The sequence below is a fragment of the Tursiops truncatus genome, chromosome 3, assembly GCF_011762595.2.
Source record: "Tursiops truncatus isolate mTurTru1 chromosome 3, mTurTru1.mat.Y, whole genome shotgun sequence".
Classification (NCBI taxonomy): domain Eukaryota; kingdom Metazoa; phylum Chordata; class Mammalia; order Artiodactyla; family Delphinidae; genus Tursiops; species Tursiops truncatus.
The window spans coordinates 109,006,299-109,022,950 of record NC_047036.1 but is presented as its reverse complement, the minus strand read 5'-3'; the positions used below and the strand labels follow the sequence as shown (position 1 = coordinate 109,022,950).

At 54.3% G+C, this 16,652-nt stretch overlaps 1 protein-coding gene across 22 annotated transcripts in view; it reads left to right on the top strand.

Moving 5' to 3' along the window:
• Positions 1 to 16,652, top strand: part of ACSL6 (acyl-CoA synthetase long chain family member 6) — a 96,444-nt gene that overhangs the window by 30,619 nt on the left and 49,173 nt on the right. Inside the window, exons 1-2 of one of the 22 annotated variants that reach the window (XM_073802497.1) lie at positions 8,544 to 8,938; positions 9,656 to 9,835. The exons of 19 other annotated variants lie outside the window; for them this stretch is intronic. Coding sequence is in view for 1 of the 3 variants with exons in the window: in XM_073802495.1 (XP_073658596.1) it covers positions 16,200 to 16,263 (64 nt within the window). In the remaining 2 variants the exon portion in view is untranslated. Of the gene's footprint in view, positions 1 to 8,543; positions 8,939 to 9,655; positions 9,836 to 14,383; positions 16,264 to 16,652 lie in introns of those variants that run through there. 2 more of the 22 variants (XM_073802498.1, XM_073802495.1) reach the window with 2 other exon arrangements.

Genomic DNA, 16,652 nt, shown 5'->3' with positions numbered 1-16,652 from the left:
GTGTTATTTAATATTCACAGCAAATCCTAGGAGGTTGGTGGTGCTCTTTTTTTACTGAGGTTCAGAGGTTAATTGACTTGCCCAATGTCACACGGATAATATCTGACAGATTAGGATTTGATCTGAGTTTTAATTGATTCATCATTGCTAAGTGCTTCCTGGTATCAGGCTTGAACCTAGAGGGTTGGTAGGCCAGGTAGTGGTGGGCAGCCCCTGCCACCATTGCCCTGAGTCAGGCCACAGGGACACCTCCCCTGAGCTGGGGAGAGTGTGGCCTCCCTAATCCCCTCAGCTCCCTAAGCTCCTTCTGTCTGCCGTGTCTGAGGCCAAGCTGTGCAGGGGCACTCTGGGCCTGATGTGCTCATCCAACAGGCAGGGTTGGAGCTAGAGCTAGGGTTGAGAATAAAGGGCAGGAGTCATCAAAATAATGGTAATGATGATGATGATGATAGTAACAGCCACCATTTATTGCTTGGATGATGGTCTCAGAGCCTTTTCCCTGTGCCAGGACCCCTTTGCCCTACCATAGGAGGCCCCCACCCAGCCATGGGTCCAAGGGTAACTCTCTGGAGCCTTGGTCTTCTGTGGCTACAGGGAAGTGCCTGGGGGCTACAGAGCCACATGTGGCAGGAGTCATCAGCCTCTGAGAAAAAAAGTCCTTACAGTGCGGGATGCTTGTCTGAAAGTGGGATTCAGCAGATGCTAACTCAAACTGGTTTTCTGTCCTGCTTCGGCGTGGAGTGTTTCCCAAAGCGGTCAGGCGCCTCCTAGAATGAGGAAACTGCCTCAATGAAAGACTGTTCAGGGGCCTCAGAATAGTCAAGCAGGGTGACTCTTGGTACAGGTGACATCTTCTTCCCTACAGACCAAGTTTCTCAGTGGGTACAGGAAATTCCTCAAAGATGCCATACTTGGTGTAAGAGTGAGACACTGAGGCTGGTGTGTGGTGCCCACTTCAGACACATTGTGGCATTCGCAGATCACGTCCACCTTGCTTGGGACTTTGCCTGGACCCCAGCCTTTTTTTGAGAGCAGAGAGGACACCTAGGCTAACACTGAGAACACATTCTGCCTTGTAATCGCCAGGGTCCCATGGCAGCTGCCAGATCTCTCTGGCTCAGTTAGAAATAGGAGAGGACCCCTGAAGTGATATTACTGTTTGTAGAGTTATGTGCTGTTTGCCACCCAATCCAGCCCTAGGGAGACAAGGGAAGGGTAGAGGGGAGCCACCTGGAGAAGGAACTAATTATATGGGGGAAGCAGCCATGTACTCTGAGCCTTAGGAGAGCTAGGGCTGTATTTGTCCTGTTCCCCGCTGAGGCCAGCCCAGATCCCACCTGTGTATTGAGTAATAAACAAGGAAACAAAATAGATCCAGTGTGGTGCGTCAGATGCTGTGCCTGGCCCAGGAAAACATGGTCTCAGTGCTGTGAGCACTCAGAGGACTATGGGAGCAATGGATTGGCACTTCTGCCTGCCTATATGGCACCCTTGTACAAAGTAGAAAGAGGCTCCCCTCCTGGTGGATGAATTTCTAGGCTGATGCAGCCCTGTGTCCTTCTACAGTGTCCAGTCTGTGCCCCATATACCCAACCATCGGTCTGAGTGGGCTTTTGCAGCATATAGGGAGGGGTGTTTTGTCAGAGTCAGGTAGGCCAAACCCCAGGTAGAGAAAATCAGGCCAGCAAAAGTGTGCAGGAAGAACTGTGGTGGAGGCGGGTCTTTAGGGTCTTGTGCCTGAGGAGTCTAGCTTGTAGGAGGGGATGGAGTCGGGATGGAGTCTGGATGGGAGGGGATTCTAGAGAAAAGAGTTTTATTCAGGGGGGCAGAGGAGCCCTCAATTTAGCTGCAGTGGCCAGGCTGAGCCAGAAGGAGGAGGGTGGAGGCTGGGAGAGTAGTGGGAGGCTGTTGTGATGTTATGGATGAGAATAACTGTGGCCCAAGGATGGCCCAGTTGAGGCTGGGTTCCAGGAAGGGGAAGGTAGGAGGCCCTAGCTGTGACCCTTAGGGGAATGGGGGCTGGCCCTGGTGGCAGAGATTGGTGTGGCAGCAACCTGGCTGTAGGTATCCAGGGCAAGTGCAGACTTGCACAGCCTAGCTCAGCCCAGCCCCATCAGATTCTCCCCACACCCCTGCTCCCATTAGGGTGGAGGACTGGTGTGAGGTCTGGGGCCATCCCAGGGGGCCCAAGAAGGCAGCCAGGGCCCTGACAGATGGTGGGGCACCAGGCAGCACATCTGAGGGCATGCCTCACAAGATAAGGCCTGGATTTGCACATGGTGCACCACTGTGTGGGAGAATTCGTACCTCAGTGCCTTCTCTCCCTCCCCGGCCTGTGGTAGGATACAGGGGTGCTCCCAGTGAGAGCACACTGACACCAGGGGGTGGCAGAACCCAGCCATTCTGCTCTCTGGCAGGTTTTCTGTCCCTTGTGATTACAGGGGCTCTTGGGTTGACCTTCAGAAGGCCGAACCTGGCTCAGCTACAGTCCCAGATGGGACCCAGGACTGTCCCCCACACTCAGCATGCAGGATAAGTGAGCATGAGGAGTTTGCAAAAAGAGGCCGAAGTTACAGGCATTGGTGTAACAGAAGCTGCAGTGTGTAACTAGCCAGTGCCTGGCACGTAGTAGGCACTCAGATATTCGTTGAATGAAGTACTTTTGGGGGGGAGCAGTGTTTTCATGGGGGAAGTGTTGTTGCAAACATGCTGACTTGACTGCTGTTGCCCTGAGCACCCATCACGTGTCCAGCACCATGTTCTACAGTTCCCCAAGCTTTCCTTTAATCTTACCCACAACACTGTGGTGCTGTTATCCCCATTTAATAGATGTGGCACAAAGACACAAGGAGGTTCAGTGGTGAAGCAACTCCTGAGAGCTGTGAGTCAGACCACATGCTCAGACTCCAGGCCAAGAAGGGACCCGGAGGATCAGGCAGGATCAGGCAGGGCCTGAGCCCCTCCAGCAGGCTAAGTCAGTGGCACAGACAAAGGAGCAGTCCTTGGACGGGGAGGGTTTAAAGAGAAGACAGGTGTAAAGAGCAAAGAGCAGGGGCTGGCACATAGGAAAGGGCTCACTGAATGTGAGCTAAAGTTATAACACCTTGAGCTAAGCCTTCCTCAAAGGAGGTGCAGGATTCTGACGTGCAGAAAGGGGGTAGGGAAAGAAAAGGCGTTCCAGGCAGAGGGATCCGTGTGAGAAAAGATTGGGAAGATGAATCAATGAGAGTTAGGGACTCTGCTCAGCCAGCGGGGTCTCCAGGGCTGGCCTCTGCGGGCACTAGAAGGCCAGGCCAGGCAGCACAGGCTTCATTCTCTGTGGTAGATGCATCAAGGACATATGGCCCAAACTGGGCATGTGGATGGCCAAGGTGACACTGTCCCTACACTACTCAAGCCGCATGCATCTCCTGGTGGCACACGTGCCACTGAACTACAGTCTTTTGCCTCCTCTACTAGCCCTACGATCTCCTTGAGGGCAGAGCCAGGGTGTCTCCTCCCCGCGCCCAAGCCAGGGCCGGTACACAGTGTGCATCAGTGTTGATTGCATAAATGAATGATATGAAGAATTCCCTGAGAACAATTTATCTTAATAATGAGGTGTTTTCTCACTACAAGTCCATTGGCTGACAACAGACCTTGAGTGTTCTCCTACTGGGTGCCAGGCTCTATGCCAAGCTGGGGGATATCACCAATATGGTAGAAGCTGTAGGGGAAAGCAGGTGTGAACTCCTTGCAGGCAGAACCAGATCAGCCTTCAGTGGAGAACCCGGAACAGAAGGTGGTGCTCCAGAAGTGTTTGCTGAATTAACGAGTGAGTGAATGACCACACTCACAGCTGTGGTGTGACTGGTTTCACAGAAGATAGTCTTCTCTGAGGATGAGATTCTGTTGTTTCCTTAGAGCTCCAAGTTTCCAGTCTCCCGGTAGGCTGGGAACTCCGGCCAAGCAGAGCTGAAAGGAGGCCCTAGTCAAGGTCCTCAGCTCACTGGATGATCTGGTGTGATGGCCCCACTCCTGCGTTGGCCTGGCCAGAGTCCCCACTCACCACCCATTGGGCCCCAGGAGGGTAGCACTGTTAGTGAGGTGCTACTTTGGGCCCTTGGGGTTGGCCTTCAGGTGAGGCCCAGGGGTGGTCCCACATAATTGCTCAGCTGCTCCAGGAGCCCATAGTTGGTGTGGTCATTCTCAGACCCAGTTACTTTGTGCGGCTCCTGATTTGTGTGGGGCTTGGGATCTGTGACAGGCAGAAGTAGGAGGATGGGAAATGGGCTTGGACAGATTCTGAGCCAAGCTGAGCTATCTGTTCAGAAGCCCAATCTGTAATCTCAGAGCCTGAAAGATTTCAAATCCCAAGGAGTCCCATCTGTGCCTGCTTACGAGCTCTTCCTGGAGAACTTTGCTCTCCCGACAGCTACTCCGGGGAGTGGGGGTGCCTGGGGGTGTCCATGGAGAGTTGGGGGTGGTGAGCTTCTGATTTGTCTTCTGCTCATTCAGGCCTGCATTCTGAGGTAACTGTCTTCCTGGAGCTTTAGAATAGGAAGCCAGGCCTGGATGGTGCCAGTGAGGTAACAGTCAGCATCTGTTCCCAGACCCTGGAGTAAGCAAATCTGGGTTGGCACCTGTTAGGGCCAGGAGCAGACCTAGTGATTGATGGCTATTGGAGGAATGGAGAGAGAGGACAGGCAGGCCCAGGTTGAGTGGGCAGCTCTGAGCCAGAGCCCACTAATCAACACCGGCAACACTGCCCTACTCCCAGGGTACCACCGCTTGACCTACCAGCACGGGAGGTAGATAATCAGGGACTGAGCAGGACTTGTCCTGCTGCAGAGCCCTGTTTTTACCACTAGCGTGTTTTCCCTGTTTGTTTGTTTCTCTAGATTGTTCTGGTGGCTGAAGAGTCCCCAGTGGGGTTCCTCCTGACCACTCACCCTTGCCCCAGCCTTGGCTATAAACCATTCTGGGCACTGACTGTAGGTCCTGCCACATAGACAGGAGGGCTACTGGGAGGGACAGTAAGGTCAGCCAGAGAGTAGACAGCAAGGCCAACTGGAGGCCACACAGCAAGGACAGAAACGGGGATGGGAAGGTAGCCAGAGCTGGGACAAAGAGGGCAACAAGATGGGATGTGGGCCCGCCAGTGAGATGGGACAGGGAGGTTGGCCAGAGGCTGATGGTGAGGCCCTAGAGACCAATAAGAGGAAAGCAGGTATCAGCATGGAGAAGGGGGCCTCAGGGAGGACCCATCTAGGCCTGCAGTGACCCCTTGACTTTGTTTGCTTTATTTAATTTATTTATCTTTGGCTGCGTAGGGTCTTCCTTGCTGCGCAGGCTTTCCTAGTTGTGGAGAGTGGCGGGCTACTCTTCGTTGCAGTGCGCAGGCTTCTCATTGTGGTGGCTTCTCTTGTTGCAGAGCAGGGGCTCTAGGCATGCGGGCTTCAGTAGTTGTGGCTCACGGGCTCTAGAGCGCAGGCTCACTAGTTGTGGCGCGTGGGCTTAGTTGTTTCGCGGCATGTGGGATCTTCCCGGACCAGGGATCGAACCCGTGACCCCTGCACTGGCAGATGGATTCTTAACCACTGCGCCACCAGGTAAGTCCCCCTCTTGACTTTGGAAGGAGCAGTGTTTCTGGCCCTTCTTCTGTGTCCCCTAGCTGCATGAAGCCACCTGGACCTCAGGACCCTGCTTAATGGTGGAGAATGTACCTTCACGCAGATGGATTGGATGTGCTTCTCTGGGGGACGCCTTCGACTCACCCATACTCAGCCCCCACCCAGCCTGCAGGCTGCCTCCGCCTCAGCCTGGCTCTGCCTGGGGTGGTGGAGAGAAAGGGAGGGTGGCCTTCCCCTGGCCAGTGGGCTGTTGGGAGATTTGGGTACATGTGTCCCTGATCTCCTTGCCACAGATCAGGCAGCAGGGAAAGCTGTGACCTGTGAAGACCCCTTTTCCATCTGGACTGACGTTTCTTTTCTCTTTCTCCTCTACCTCCTGCTTTTCCTCCCTGGGGCAGCCCCATGAACCCTCCCAGAGACATGCCTGGCCTCTGGGCTTCATGGGCATACTGTGTGGCCCCAGCTGACAGTAGGAGGACCTGAGGAGGGAGGCAGCAGTGCACGGTCATCAAAGATGGGCATTTTCTCTGGGCTGAGAGGCTGACAGGGCCTGTTTCCTTTGGATTGCAGGAGATCTGTGGAGCATCTCCAAACCCTCCTATTGGTTCAGAATCAGCTCCCGGGTGGTTTTGTCCTAGATTTCCTCTCAGGCTAAATGATCATACGTGTGATTGAGATCTTGCTGTGTCATTGTCTCCTGTTAATGGGAGTCTGAGTAGCAGCCATGCTTCATAGGTTATAAGCTTTGTGCTGTACACATAGATTAGCCTCACCTGTGTTTGTCCTGTCTCTGTGGGAGTATAGTGCCTAGAGTGTGCACTATTTTGTGCCTGGTTTCTTCACTCAGTATCATCCACAGTGCTATGTGTAATGGGGAAATTTGCAACAATACATTCCAAAAAAATGTGGAAAATGAAGGCAACACTGTTGAGTTGTTCAAGTCAAATGACTCTCCTTTATTCTGAGATCATGTTCTTCCATCTATCTTGCAATAAAATATGCTGGCAGTTTGGTTGGGTTTTGTTTTGTAATTGATACATTTGTTTAAAAAATAAGTAGATAGATATAGATACAGACATTTGTATATTTGTGCCATGGTTAATGGACAGCTCCTGGTGACCCTAGGGTGTCAGAAGAGCAGCATTTCTGGCCTCTGAAAATCTGAACAAGATTGAAGTCTGACCTTGTCGTGGAGCCTCTGTGGTGGATGGAGTCCAAGCTCTGGAGCGTGATTGTGCACATTGGGCTCTGGGTCACAAACCCCACCCACAGCTCGAGGGCCACCTGTGGCAGCAACACTCTGGGCAGCAGACAGAGAGTACATGTGACCTCCATTCTTCAAAGCCCTGTCAGTGCCCTGCAAGGGCTTTTGTTTGCTGTCACATTTTTCTTCCCCTTTCTTTGTCCACATTTACCACCAACACCATGAGAATTGCCGGAAGTTCCCTCATTAAAAAAGGTTGCTACCTGAGGCCCAGTCATTACTATTTCTGAAAAGGACAAAACAACGGAGCCTCAGAATGGGCCATCCCATTTCTTGGTCCCGCCCACCCTGACCTGACGCAGTGCTTTCTTTCCACAGCGGCCGCAGAGGCCTCCCTCCAGCTCCCTCTGGAAAGGTGGTGGATTCAGTGAGAATCCAAGTGATGGGTGCTCTCAGTGGGTCGGTGTGAACAACGTCCAGCAACCTTCCTGGGCCAGCCAGGGCCTCGTTTTGCTTTGGTCTGAAAGAGATTTTTGTTTTCCGGTGAGAACAGCCCCAGCCTGGCCGGGTGCCAGAGGCAGCGGCAGGAATACAAACACTTTCATGTGACAGACCCTGGTGGAGAGGTGTGGGCCTGCCAGCAGTGGGCCCTCCCCTGCCGCTGCTCCTTGGGAGGCGGTGATTTGCATATTCCCCATTCATCTTGGCCTTGAAAAGGAGGCCTGGTTCTCAGTCCTCTGGACCAGCTGAGGGCTGGGCTGCTTGAGCCTGGTTTTAACTCTGTGGATGCCACCGGCTCTCACCGGCCAACAGCAGGTCTTGGTGGCTGGAGGGTGGTGAACGGCAGCAGCTGCTGTGTGGTCCTGGCCTCCAGAGGGATGATTGAGGAGGTGGCAGGGTCCCACTGAACAGCACAGGCTTCTGCTGAGCGGAGTGAGGTTCAGATTTGTTTCTCCTTGCGCCATTCGGAAGAGGAACTTTGTCAAAGTATGAGGAAGCCAGAAAATTAAGGTGTTTATCAGAGTCCCAGAAAATTTGCCTTTAACCAAAAGCAAAACTCCCTTTTCTTTGCTCATTGTCATTCCTGCAAAATAACAGTGACCCCTGGAATGGTGGGTATAGGTGTGACCCCCTGGCTGCAGCAGGGGCCCCTTTGGCTGGGATCTGGAAGGACAGCTTGCCTGGGACACTTTGGCATCCTAAAACCCCAAAGTGCTAGGTCAGGTGAGCGGATGGGTCCTGTTAGCTTGTGGCTGGGACTTCAAAAGCATGAGGCTATATATAGTACAAATCACCATCTTTTTCCCTCTGCAGCTAAATGCTATCTTCCCAGCCTCGCTGCCTCCTTCCCAGGAGCCCCAGCATCCAGTAGGCTCTTTCTAGGACTCTGTCCCCTTCTCAGAACTCTCCTTCCCGCCCTGTTCCTGATCTCCTTGTTCCCTGTCCCTGACTGAGGATATGTCTTAGGTTCTGTCTTGTGAATCTCCCCTCCCCCTGCCCCAGCAGGTTGTCCCCAGTTGCTCCTGAGGGAACAAGTGGGCAAAAGCAAATCCCTCTGTTGCTCTCCCCACCTCAACGACCCAAACCACATCTCAACAGAACCCTCCTCCCTCCTGCAAGGTGCTTCCCCCTCGCTGGAGGTGGTTACATCCTGTTTCCCCTGGCCACCTGCAGTTGAGCTCTGACAGCATGGCCCTGCCTGGAGCAGCCCATGTTCTCTTTCTGAGCTTGAGTCTGTAGGGTTTGCCTTGTGTCCTCAGTTTGGGCCAGTGATGGAAATGGATCACTGCTCCTGAGGCCAGGACACTGGTTGCCCTAACCTAGACGGGCTGGGAGGGGAAAGGATCATGTTGCAGCCACAGGATTTGGCTTCCTGCACAGTGGGGCCTGGCCAGGGGGTGTCCTCTGCTTGTGTAGCGCTCATTGGCCCTTGCCACTGTCCCTAGGGTTCTGCCTGCCATCCCAGGGCTTGGTGTGGAAGGAAGGACGATGAGGCCATGGCTCATCCACACCGTCTTTCCTAGTCTTCGTCCCCTGGAAATATTTCTAAAGGGAGCGTTGCCACTGTCATAACCTCTGCTGTCCCTCCTCGTTCTGAGAATTTTGTCAGGCCTGATTCGTGGTAAGGACAACTTTTATCTCAGAGCTCGTGAAAGACACTGTTTCTCTTTGCTCCTCTGCTCTCAAGGCTATTTGTATTTTTAAGTGTCTGAAAGTATTGTTTGAGCCTGGCTTCCTGGTGGTGTTGTCAGGACTGTGGGCCCACGTTCCCTGACCAGGGCTTAGGGTGAGTGAGATTCTTAAGAGGTGCTGGCCTGAGGATGGGGGCGGAGGGTGCTGGGGGCTGCTTCCCACGCCCAGTGAATTGCTGGAGGGGAGGCATGTTCACAGTGGGGTCGGGCTCTTGAGACAGGGGCCCTGTGCAGTGGTCAGGCACAGACAACTTTAGTTAGGCCTTTCTACATTCAAGAGGCTTAAGTAAACCTTCAGAGCTATAATCAGGCTCCTCAGGGAGGTTCGGCAGGCGAGCCACCCTGTAACCCAGCAACCCTGAATCCTGGGCCCGTCTCTCTTGGGGGAACGTGCAGTGGGTCTCACCTGGCAATTCCCAGCTCGGGGATGCCCTTGACCCCATGTCTGCCCCAGTCATATGTGGTTCTGTGACTCTAATTAAAACCCAGGAGGAAGGTGGAGAGAAAGCCCCTCTCACAGCACAGACAAGCGTGAATCCCTTTGTGGATGGGGTGGGGGCCAGCTGAGTGTGGGCTGCTGTGTTTGTGTCTCTACAGATCAGGGTCACACAGGTGTGATGGTGAGATTTGTGCTTTTCTTAACCTAGTACCTGGGCCACACACTTCCCGGGGCAGCACTGCTGGGCCGTGACTCTCTGCCTCTGGCACCCTGTGTGGTTTTCCGTCAGCCAGGACCTCGGCTGTGTCTACTGGATTTTCTGCCCCAGAAGCTGCCCTGAGAAGCATTAAAGGAGGCTTTCGTCTTAGTTAACAACATCTCTGAAAAGGTACAGAGAAAAGTAAAGGTCCTGCCAAGAAGGAAGGAAAAGGGGCTTTGGGGGCTGAGGGTTGGTCCTCAGGCATTTGTGCATTGTAAAGCTTCCTCCAGGTGTGTTGCCGGAGGCTGGGGCCTGGGGGCCCAGGCAAGCTTTTGCCAAGTTCCAGGTTAGTGCTGCTGAGGCAGGAAGCTCTCTGCGCGGCCCACCTGCCCCAGATGGTGGGGTGAGCAGTGGAAGCCCTATCAGCCCCAGGGAAAAGTGTTGCAAGGCCTGCGGGCTCTAGAGTTTCCAGGCAGGTTATGAACACAGCTCTTGAGAGGGAGCTCAGAGTGCTGTGCGGCGACCTGGGGCGGTCTTGCTGCAGAGGAGGCGGATGGTGTTGGGCAGACAGCGGCCCTGTCCTGGAAGACTCGGAAGCACCGGTTGTGAGTAGGGCCTGGGAGTGGTGAGCTGGGTCCTGTGGGCTGGACCTGCCTTTTACTCTCCACAGCGGCTACCATGTGCCTGCTGTGAGCCCAGCCACACCCTGGCCTTGGAAGTAGGAGTCAAAAAAGGCCATACGCAATCACCACCCCAACTCCTCACCCAGTGGAGAAATCTTGCAGGAGTGAGGCCCTGGGTGCCCTGGGACCTCACTGTCCCAGTCTGTCTGCCAGAGGCGTTGAGGGAGTTTGGGGCTCAGCTTTGGTTCCAACAGGCCTGGGTGTGGATTCTGGCTCCAGGATGGCCATCCCCCTGGCAAGCCAGGAAAGCGTCTCTCAGGGCAGGCTTTAAGGAGGGGCTGGTGTGCTGCCCTGGGGTCTGTGGGGAGCTAAGCCATTATCTTCTACCTGCTGACCTTGGTGCTTGGTCTGGAGTGTCCCCACTGCCCAGGGCATCTCTGAGCAGATGTTTTATCTGGGACTGTGCCTAATCTCCTTCCTCTCCCCGAGTAGACTGGTTGTGACCTTGTGGGGTTGGGGGTGGAGACAGCCCCTGGAAGGTGCTGGAGGAGATTCCTGGGCAACGGTGCAGGGCGGGTGCAGGCCGCCCTCGGCACCAGGGATCTGGCCTCTCCACGCCCACTTCCACCATTCCCAACACCCCTACCGCTGTGCGGCCTGCAGGTCCCCAGCCCACAGCTGAGGGCCTGGCCCTTAATCAGTGCCACAGATAGTTGTGTAAGAAGACTTTGTCCTTAGGCAACCCTTCTGACGAATTCCTCTCCAGGACTGAAGACAGGGTAGGGGTGGGGAGAAGCAGAGGGGTGTGAACTGAGGCTCTTGCAACCTGGCAGAGTTGGGGTTAAGGCTGGGTTGCTTGCCTCTGAGCTGATCTGAGCCAGCACTGCCCCGTGTGCAGTTGCAGGGGAGGGGCAGCGGGGGGCCTGGAGGGGCCAGCGGCTCCCCATAGAGCTGTTCTGTGCCCGGGTCCCTGCCAGACCTGCTGCCACAGCTGCCAGGGAGACTCTGCCACCACTGCTAGAGCCTCTACCACCAGCCGGCTTCTCAGAGCAGGCATTCGTTGCCATCGGCTGACCCCAGGAGGGCAGACCTGGGGCAGGGCCTTCGCCACTTTTGAGCTTTGATCAAGATGTGGTAAGCTCTCTCCCTAAACCCCACGCATCCTTCATAAAGGGAGGCTGGTACTAGTGGGACCAGCTCAGCTGCCTCCCCAGTGCCAAGAGCCTGCTGGAAAGGTAGGATGTGAATGCATGTAATTTTGCAAGTTGTCTTTGAGCCCTTTTGGGTGGCAGAGACAGAGTAACTGCTTAGCTAACTTCTATCTACTGAATGTCTCCCTTACTGCATGCCTGGTACCTTATTCTCTGTCCATGAGATTTTTGATATGAGGCTAGAGGGGTAAAGTGACTTGTCCAAGGTCATACAGCTGTCAAGAGTATGAGTCAGGATTTGGACCCGGGTCAGTCCAGCACAAGAACTTCCCTTTGGGCCCTTTCCCTGACTTGTTTGCTGGGGACCCTGGCCCCTGGGAGGTTATGATTTCATTTCAGAGCTCTTCATTGGGAGTTAAGGAGGTTCTTTAATGATCTGCTGGCTTGCCTTGTGCTTCCCCGTTTCTGAAGCCCTCAGAAGTTTGCACAGACCTGGAACCCCATTGCAAGGACCCCCACCTGCCTCCAGGCTGATACAGAGCGAAGCTGGTGTGATTCTAAGGGGAGGGAAGAATCTGAGGATCATGGAGGGTCTCAGTGCCAGCATTATGAGTTTGAATTTTTGTCCTAAGGTAGGAGGGAGTCAGGTAATGTTTTTGAGCAGCGGCATGATATGGTTATGTCTGTGTATCAGGAACATAACTTTGGTATCAGTGTAAACACTGATTAGAGCAAGGAGACCTGTGAGGAGATTGATGTGGGAGTCTGGACAGCACTTGGTGGTGGCTGAACCAGGCCAGGCCAGGAGGCTGGAGAGGAGTGGTCAGGTTTGGGAGGTGTTTAGGAAGTAGTCCTGATAGAACCATCTTGCTAGATCGTGAAGGTCTAGAGTCAGGAAGCTGGACCAGCAGAGGGCTCTTGGAGTGGGGCCATGGGTCTCAGGGCCATCTCCACTGGAAATGTGCCCTGTGGCTCTGCTTCTGCCCCCTTGAAGTCAAAATACTTCTGACCAGGGCCCCCCTTCCTCCCATTCTCTCCCTTTCTGGGGTTTGACAGCTATGCCTCTCACTACCCACCTTCCATGTGCCCTGAACCAGCCTGTGCCACCACTTTGTATTCTGAACTGGTCTGTGCCCAAGGTGAAGGCATAGGATGTGCTAGAGGAGAAGAGGCTAGTTGATGCTGAGGGCTGGGTACCCCTGCCAGGTGAATATTTACAGACACTCATAGCCGCTTTCTTGGCAACACCAGCACCACTGATTCCCATGGGTGCTGTCCCCCTCCCCCATGCCCCCTGTGCCCCATGCTGCTGCAACCAAGAGAGCCTCCTGGGGGCATGGAAGGAGGCAGCCATGGCTGGGACCCCAGGGACAGAGAAGGAGAGGAGGTCAGAAGAGGCCAAGGCCCTGTGAAATAATGAGATAAGACCAGACTCCCAGGCCCAGGCTCTGCTCTGCCCCAAGCCAAAGGCCTGGTGGCACAGGCTGGCTCTGAGGTCCATGTCCTCAGAGGACCTGAATTTGCAGCTCTCCACTCCAGTGGCTCCCGGCGGTCTGAAGGGCATCTCACGGTATGTGCAAGCACCCGTGACTGTCTGAGGTTGGCAAGCCTGTACGAATGACACCCTCTGGTTGCTGCCCAGCCAGGAAGGGGCACAGGCTCAGCCTTAGGACTAGAGGAGCTGCAGTCACTTCAGACGCCTCCTTAGGGGTGGACACCTAAATAGAAGCCTGAGGAGGAGTGGGTAGCCAAGCCCTTTTCCCACCACCCTCCAGTGTCCTAGGCAAGTGGGCTTCCTGGAAGAGAACCCAGCCATAGGAGGATGGCAAGTTCATAAGGTGAGGCCAGGAGGGAGCCCACCTGTGGTGTGTGCGTGGTGAAGAGCAAGTGACTGGCCTGACTGGCTGAGCCCTGCTTACGGGCTCTGGTGGCCCCTACCCCCTGCAACCTGCCTGGGCTCTTCTGAGCAGGCCTGAAGATGGTTTTCTGTGGGTTCAGCACTACTGCAGAGGAGAGCATGGGTTTGGGTATGGATGGTACAGTGTAGGCAAGGGTTAGTGTTGCAATGCAACACAAGGCAGTGGTTTGAGAGGCCATAGTCGTCTGGGGCTCAAGTCCTGGCTCCCCTGCTTGCTCACTGTGTCCCTGTGAATGGCAGGTAACTTCTTCAGTGGAGTCTCTATGTCCTCACCTTATAATGAGTACGTGGAGCTGTCATGAGGATCGAGCAGTGCAGTGTGTAGGCATGGGCTCCCACACACTAGCAGTTTAGGAAGTTTAGGCAAGTTCTCTTCTTCCCTCTCCTGGAAACTGTGATACTTTGGTGATGGCCGAAAGCTCTGCACATCTGGGAAACCAGCCTCAGACTTGTGGCACTGACCCTCGTACAAGATTTCATGGGCTCAAGACTTTATTTCCTGAGAGAATATATAGTTTGCTAAGTGCTCCATGGTCTCCCTCAACTCCAACCTTTGCATATTTGCTTCCCTCTGCTTGGGACACCCTTTCCTCTTTATCCTTCAGTCTCAGCATCAGTACCACTTCCTGCCAGAAGCCTGCCCTGACTCTCCGTACCCGAGTTGGGCATCTTCTCTGGTTCCCCATGCACAGCCCAAACGGCACTCACGGCACTGCCCACTGCCTCATGTATTTGCCCCGTAAGATTGTGGGCAGGCCCACATCTGGCTTGTCCCAGTGCCCAGCACTGAGCTAGCTCAGAGCAGAGGCCATAGGAGAGTCTGCTAGGTGAATGGGTAGGTGGATGGGTGGGTGGGTAGATGCCTTGGCCATTCTTGTCTGTGCTCTGTGACAACCCCAGCATTGCAGCCAGTGCCCACTTTCGCCTGTAGCTTAGGGCCTGTGAGCAACTGCCAAGGGCTGGGGACTGGAGGAGTAAGGCATCCTTCCGGGGTTTTCTCTAAAACTTTTGGGACCACGTACTTGAGCCTTAGAGCTGAGCCAGGACTTCTTGGGCCTTGGCTTCCTAGCCCATGGAGTCAGTTCAGTCCATTAGAGGAAACCTCACTCAGCTCTCAGAGCTCACCCCAGGAGCTGGTGGGCATATCTAGATTTTCCACTATGTAGTGAGTCGTTTATCTGATGGGCCTGGCTGTGACTTAGTCTGCCATTTGCAGCTTAAGGAAGTAAATCTCCTAGGAAAGCCAGCTGGCCTCCTGCCAAGCGTCTTCCCCAGAGCAGTTTTCCTTGGTGAATTCACTGCGGTCCATAGCCTGCCCTCTGCTGATGCAGAACCTTAATTTGACCAGTATGCCAGGAGTGGTTTGTTCCTGTGGGATGGCCTCAAAACTGATCCCGTTCAAGGAGGCTGCTGGTAAAACTGGATCTCCGCCTCAGGGACTCAGTGAGAATGCTCTGGCTGGCTGGTGGCTCACTTCTCTCACCCAGAGCCTGCAGGTGGTTGACGAATGTTCCCCGGACTCAGACAGCCTGTCGTGCCATCTGTAGAGCATAAACTCCTGTGGGTCTGTACTACCTGGATTCGGCCACCTCTGTCCAGTGGTTATTCCTACCTGGACTGAGCAGCCTCCTTGGTCTGACAGGCATACCTCTAGCCATCTCTTTAGTCCCAGCATGCCTCCACCTATGCTAGATCCAGTATGAGGAGCTTTACATGCCTGAGTGATAATGTCCCCATTTTAAAGATGGGGAAGAAGAGGTCTAAAGAAGTGGGGTGTGCTCGACCTAGCATAGCTCATAATTGCAGGAGAAGGGACTTGAACTCTGGAGCTTTGCCTGCTTTCTCTACAATGGTTTTGCACAGCCTTGACCTTATTTTTGGTGTGGTGATGTTACAGTTCAGCACAAATGCCACTTATTGGGAGTTCAGCAGACCTCTCTTCTCTCTTCTCAAAATTGCTGTTTGGCTCATATCCCGTGGCTGCAGAGTAGCTGTTGTTGGGTTTCTCATTCTTTCCCAAGAAGGAAAACAACAGCCATGCTCCCAAAGGTTGGGGATGGAAGGCCAGTGACTGTCAGCCTGAAGCCCACACAATCCTCATTGAGCTGGCAGACCTATAGGTGTCATACAGCACTTCTAGCTTTAGGCCCTTCAGGTGGACAGTAGCACCAAGAAGGCCCCAGTGGGGATAAAGTATCCAGCTGGCCCTCCCTGGCTACCTTCCTCAGTCCTAGGCAAAGTGCAGACAGACCCCTGAGCCCTGCCGGTCATGTGTCTGTTCTGCCAACACTACTTCACTTAGCAGCTAACAGGAGGACATGGTAGCACTTGGGGACTTCCCTCTTTGAACCAAATTCAGTCACCAGTGCTTCTCACAGAAAAGCTCCCACTGCCCACCTCAGGGCATCCTCCATATGCCCCTGTAGGCCCACTGTGTCCACTTGGACTGCAGTGGGTGAGCGTGGCACCCAGACCACCATATGCAATGTCACGAGGGATTCTCGTTACCCCTAGGAGTGCACACAGCACTTTGCTGAGCCCTTTCTCTCCGAGCCTTCATTCCTTTCCCTTCCCACCAGCTTACCTCTTGCTCCCCTCTGGCACCTCCTTTTTCCTCTGGACATTAGCAGATGGGATCCCAGGGAGGACAACACAGGCCTAGTTAATGGTGGGGCTAGCTCTTCTTCTTGGGTCTTGGTCTGTGGTGGTGCAGAGCTGCAGTGCAGTCTGGGGTCAGAGAACAATGCCCGGACCTCACCCTGGCTGCTCTTGGGATCTCTGCTATTCCTCAGAAAGATGGCCCCAGCATTACCTCTGGCGCTGGCAGGCCTTTGGCTCCAACTTTTCTTCAAGGAGACCCCATGGTGGGCCAGGATGTGGGCCTAAGGGGACTCTGCTGTGTGTCATCCACTGGACCCTTGTCAGGTAGGTCATTGTCCTCAGATCTCGGGGGCAGGAAGTGTCTGTCAGGGCTGTTCTGTGGGCTCTGCCACCTTGCTTTCTCTGGGTCCCTTAGGGTGAGAGCCTGGTGCTGGCAGCTTTGAGGTGGAGTGGAAGGAGTTTGCATCCCTTCACCCCCTGTCGTTCTGGGCACTGTGCTAGGCACACCTGCTGCCCCTCTGTCCAGTCCATATCGCAGGAGCAAGGATAAGCAAAATTCTGTGACCACACAGGAGAGGCAGTACACCCGGGCCCTAGGGCTCAGGAGGTGTTAACTCCAGAGCTGTCAGAGCACGCTCTCTATTCCTGAAAGATGTGGAAGTACGTGTCAGGCAGGGCCCAGGGTCTGAGTGTATGTTTCTCAGGAAAACTGG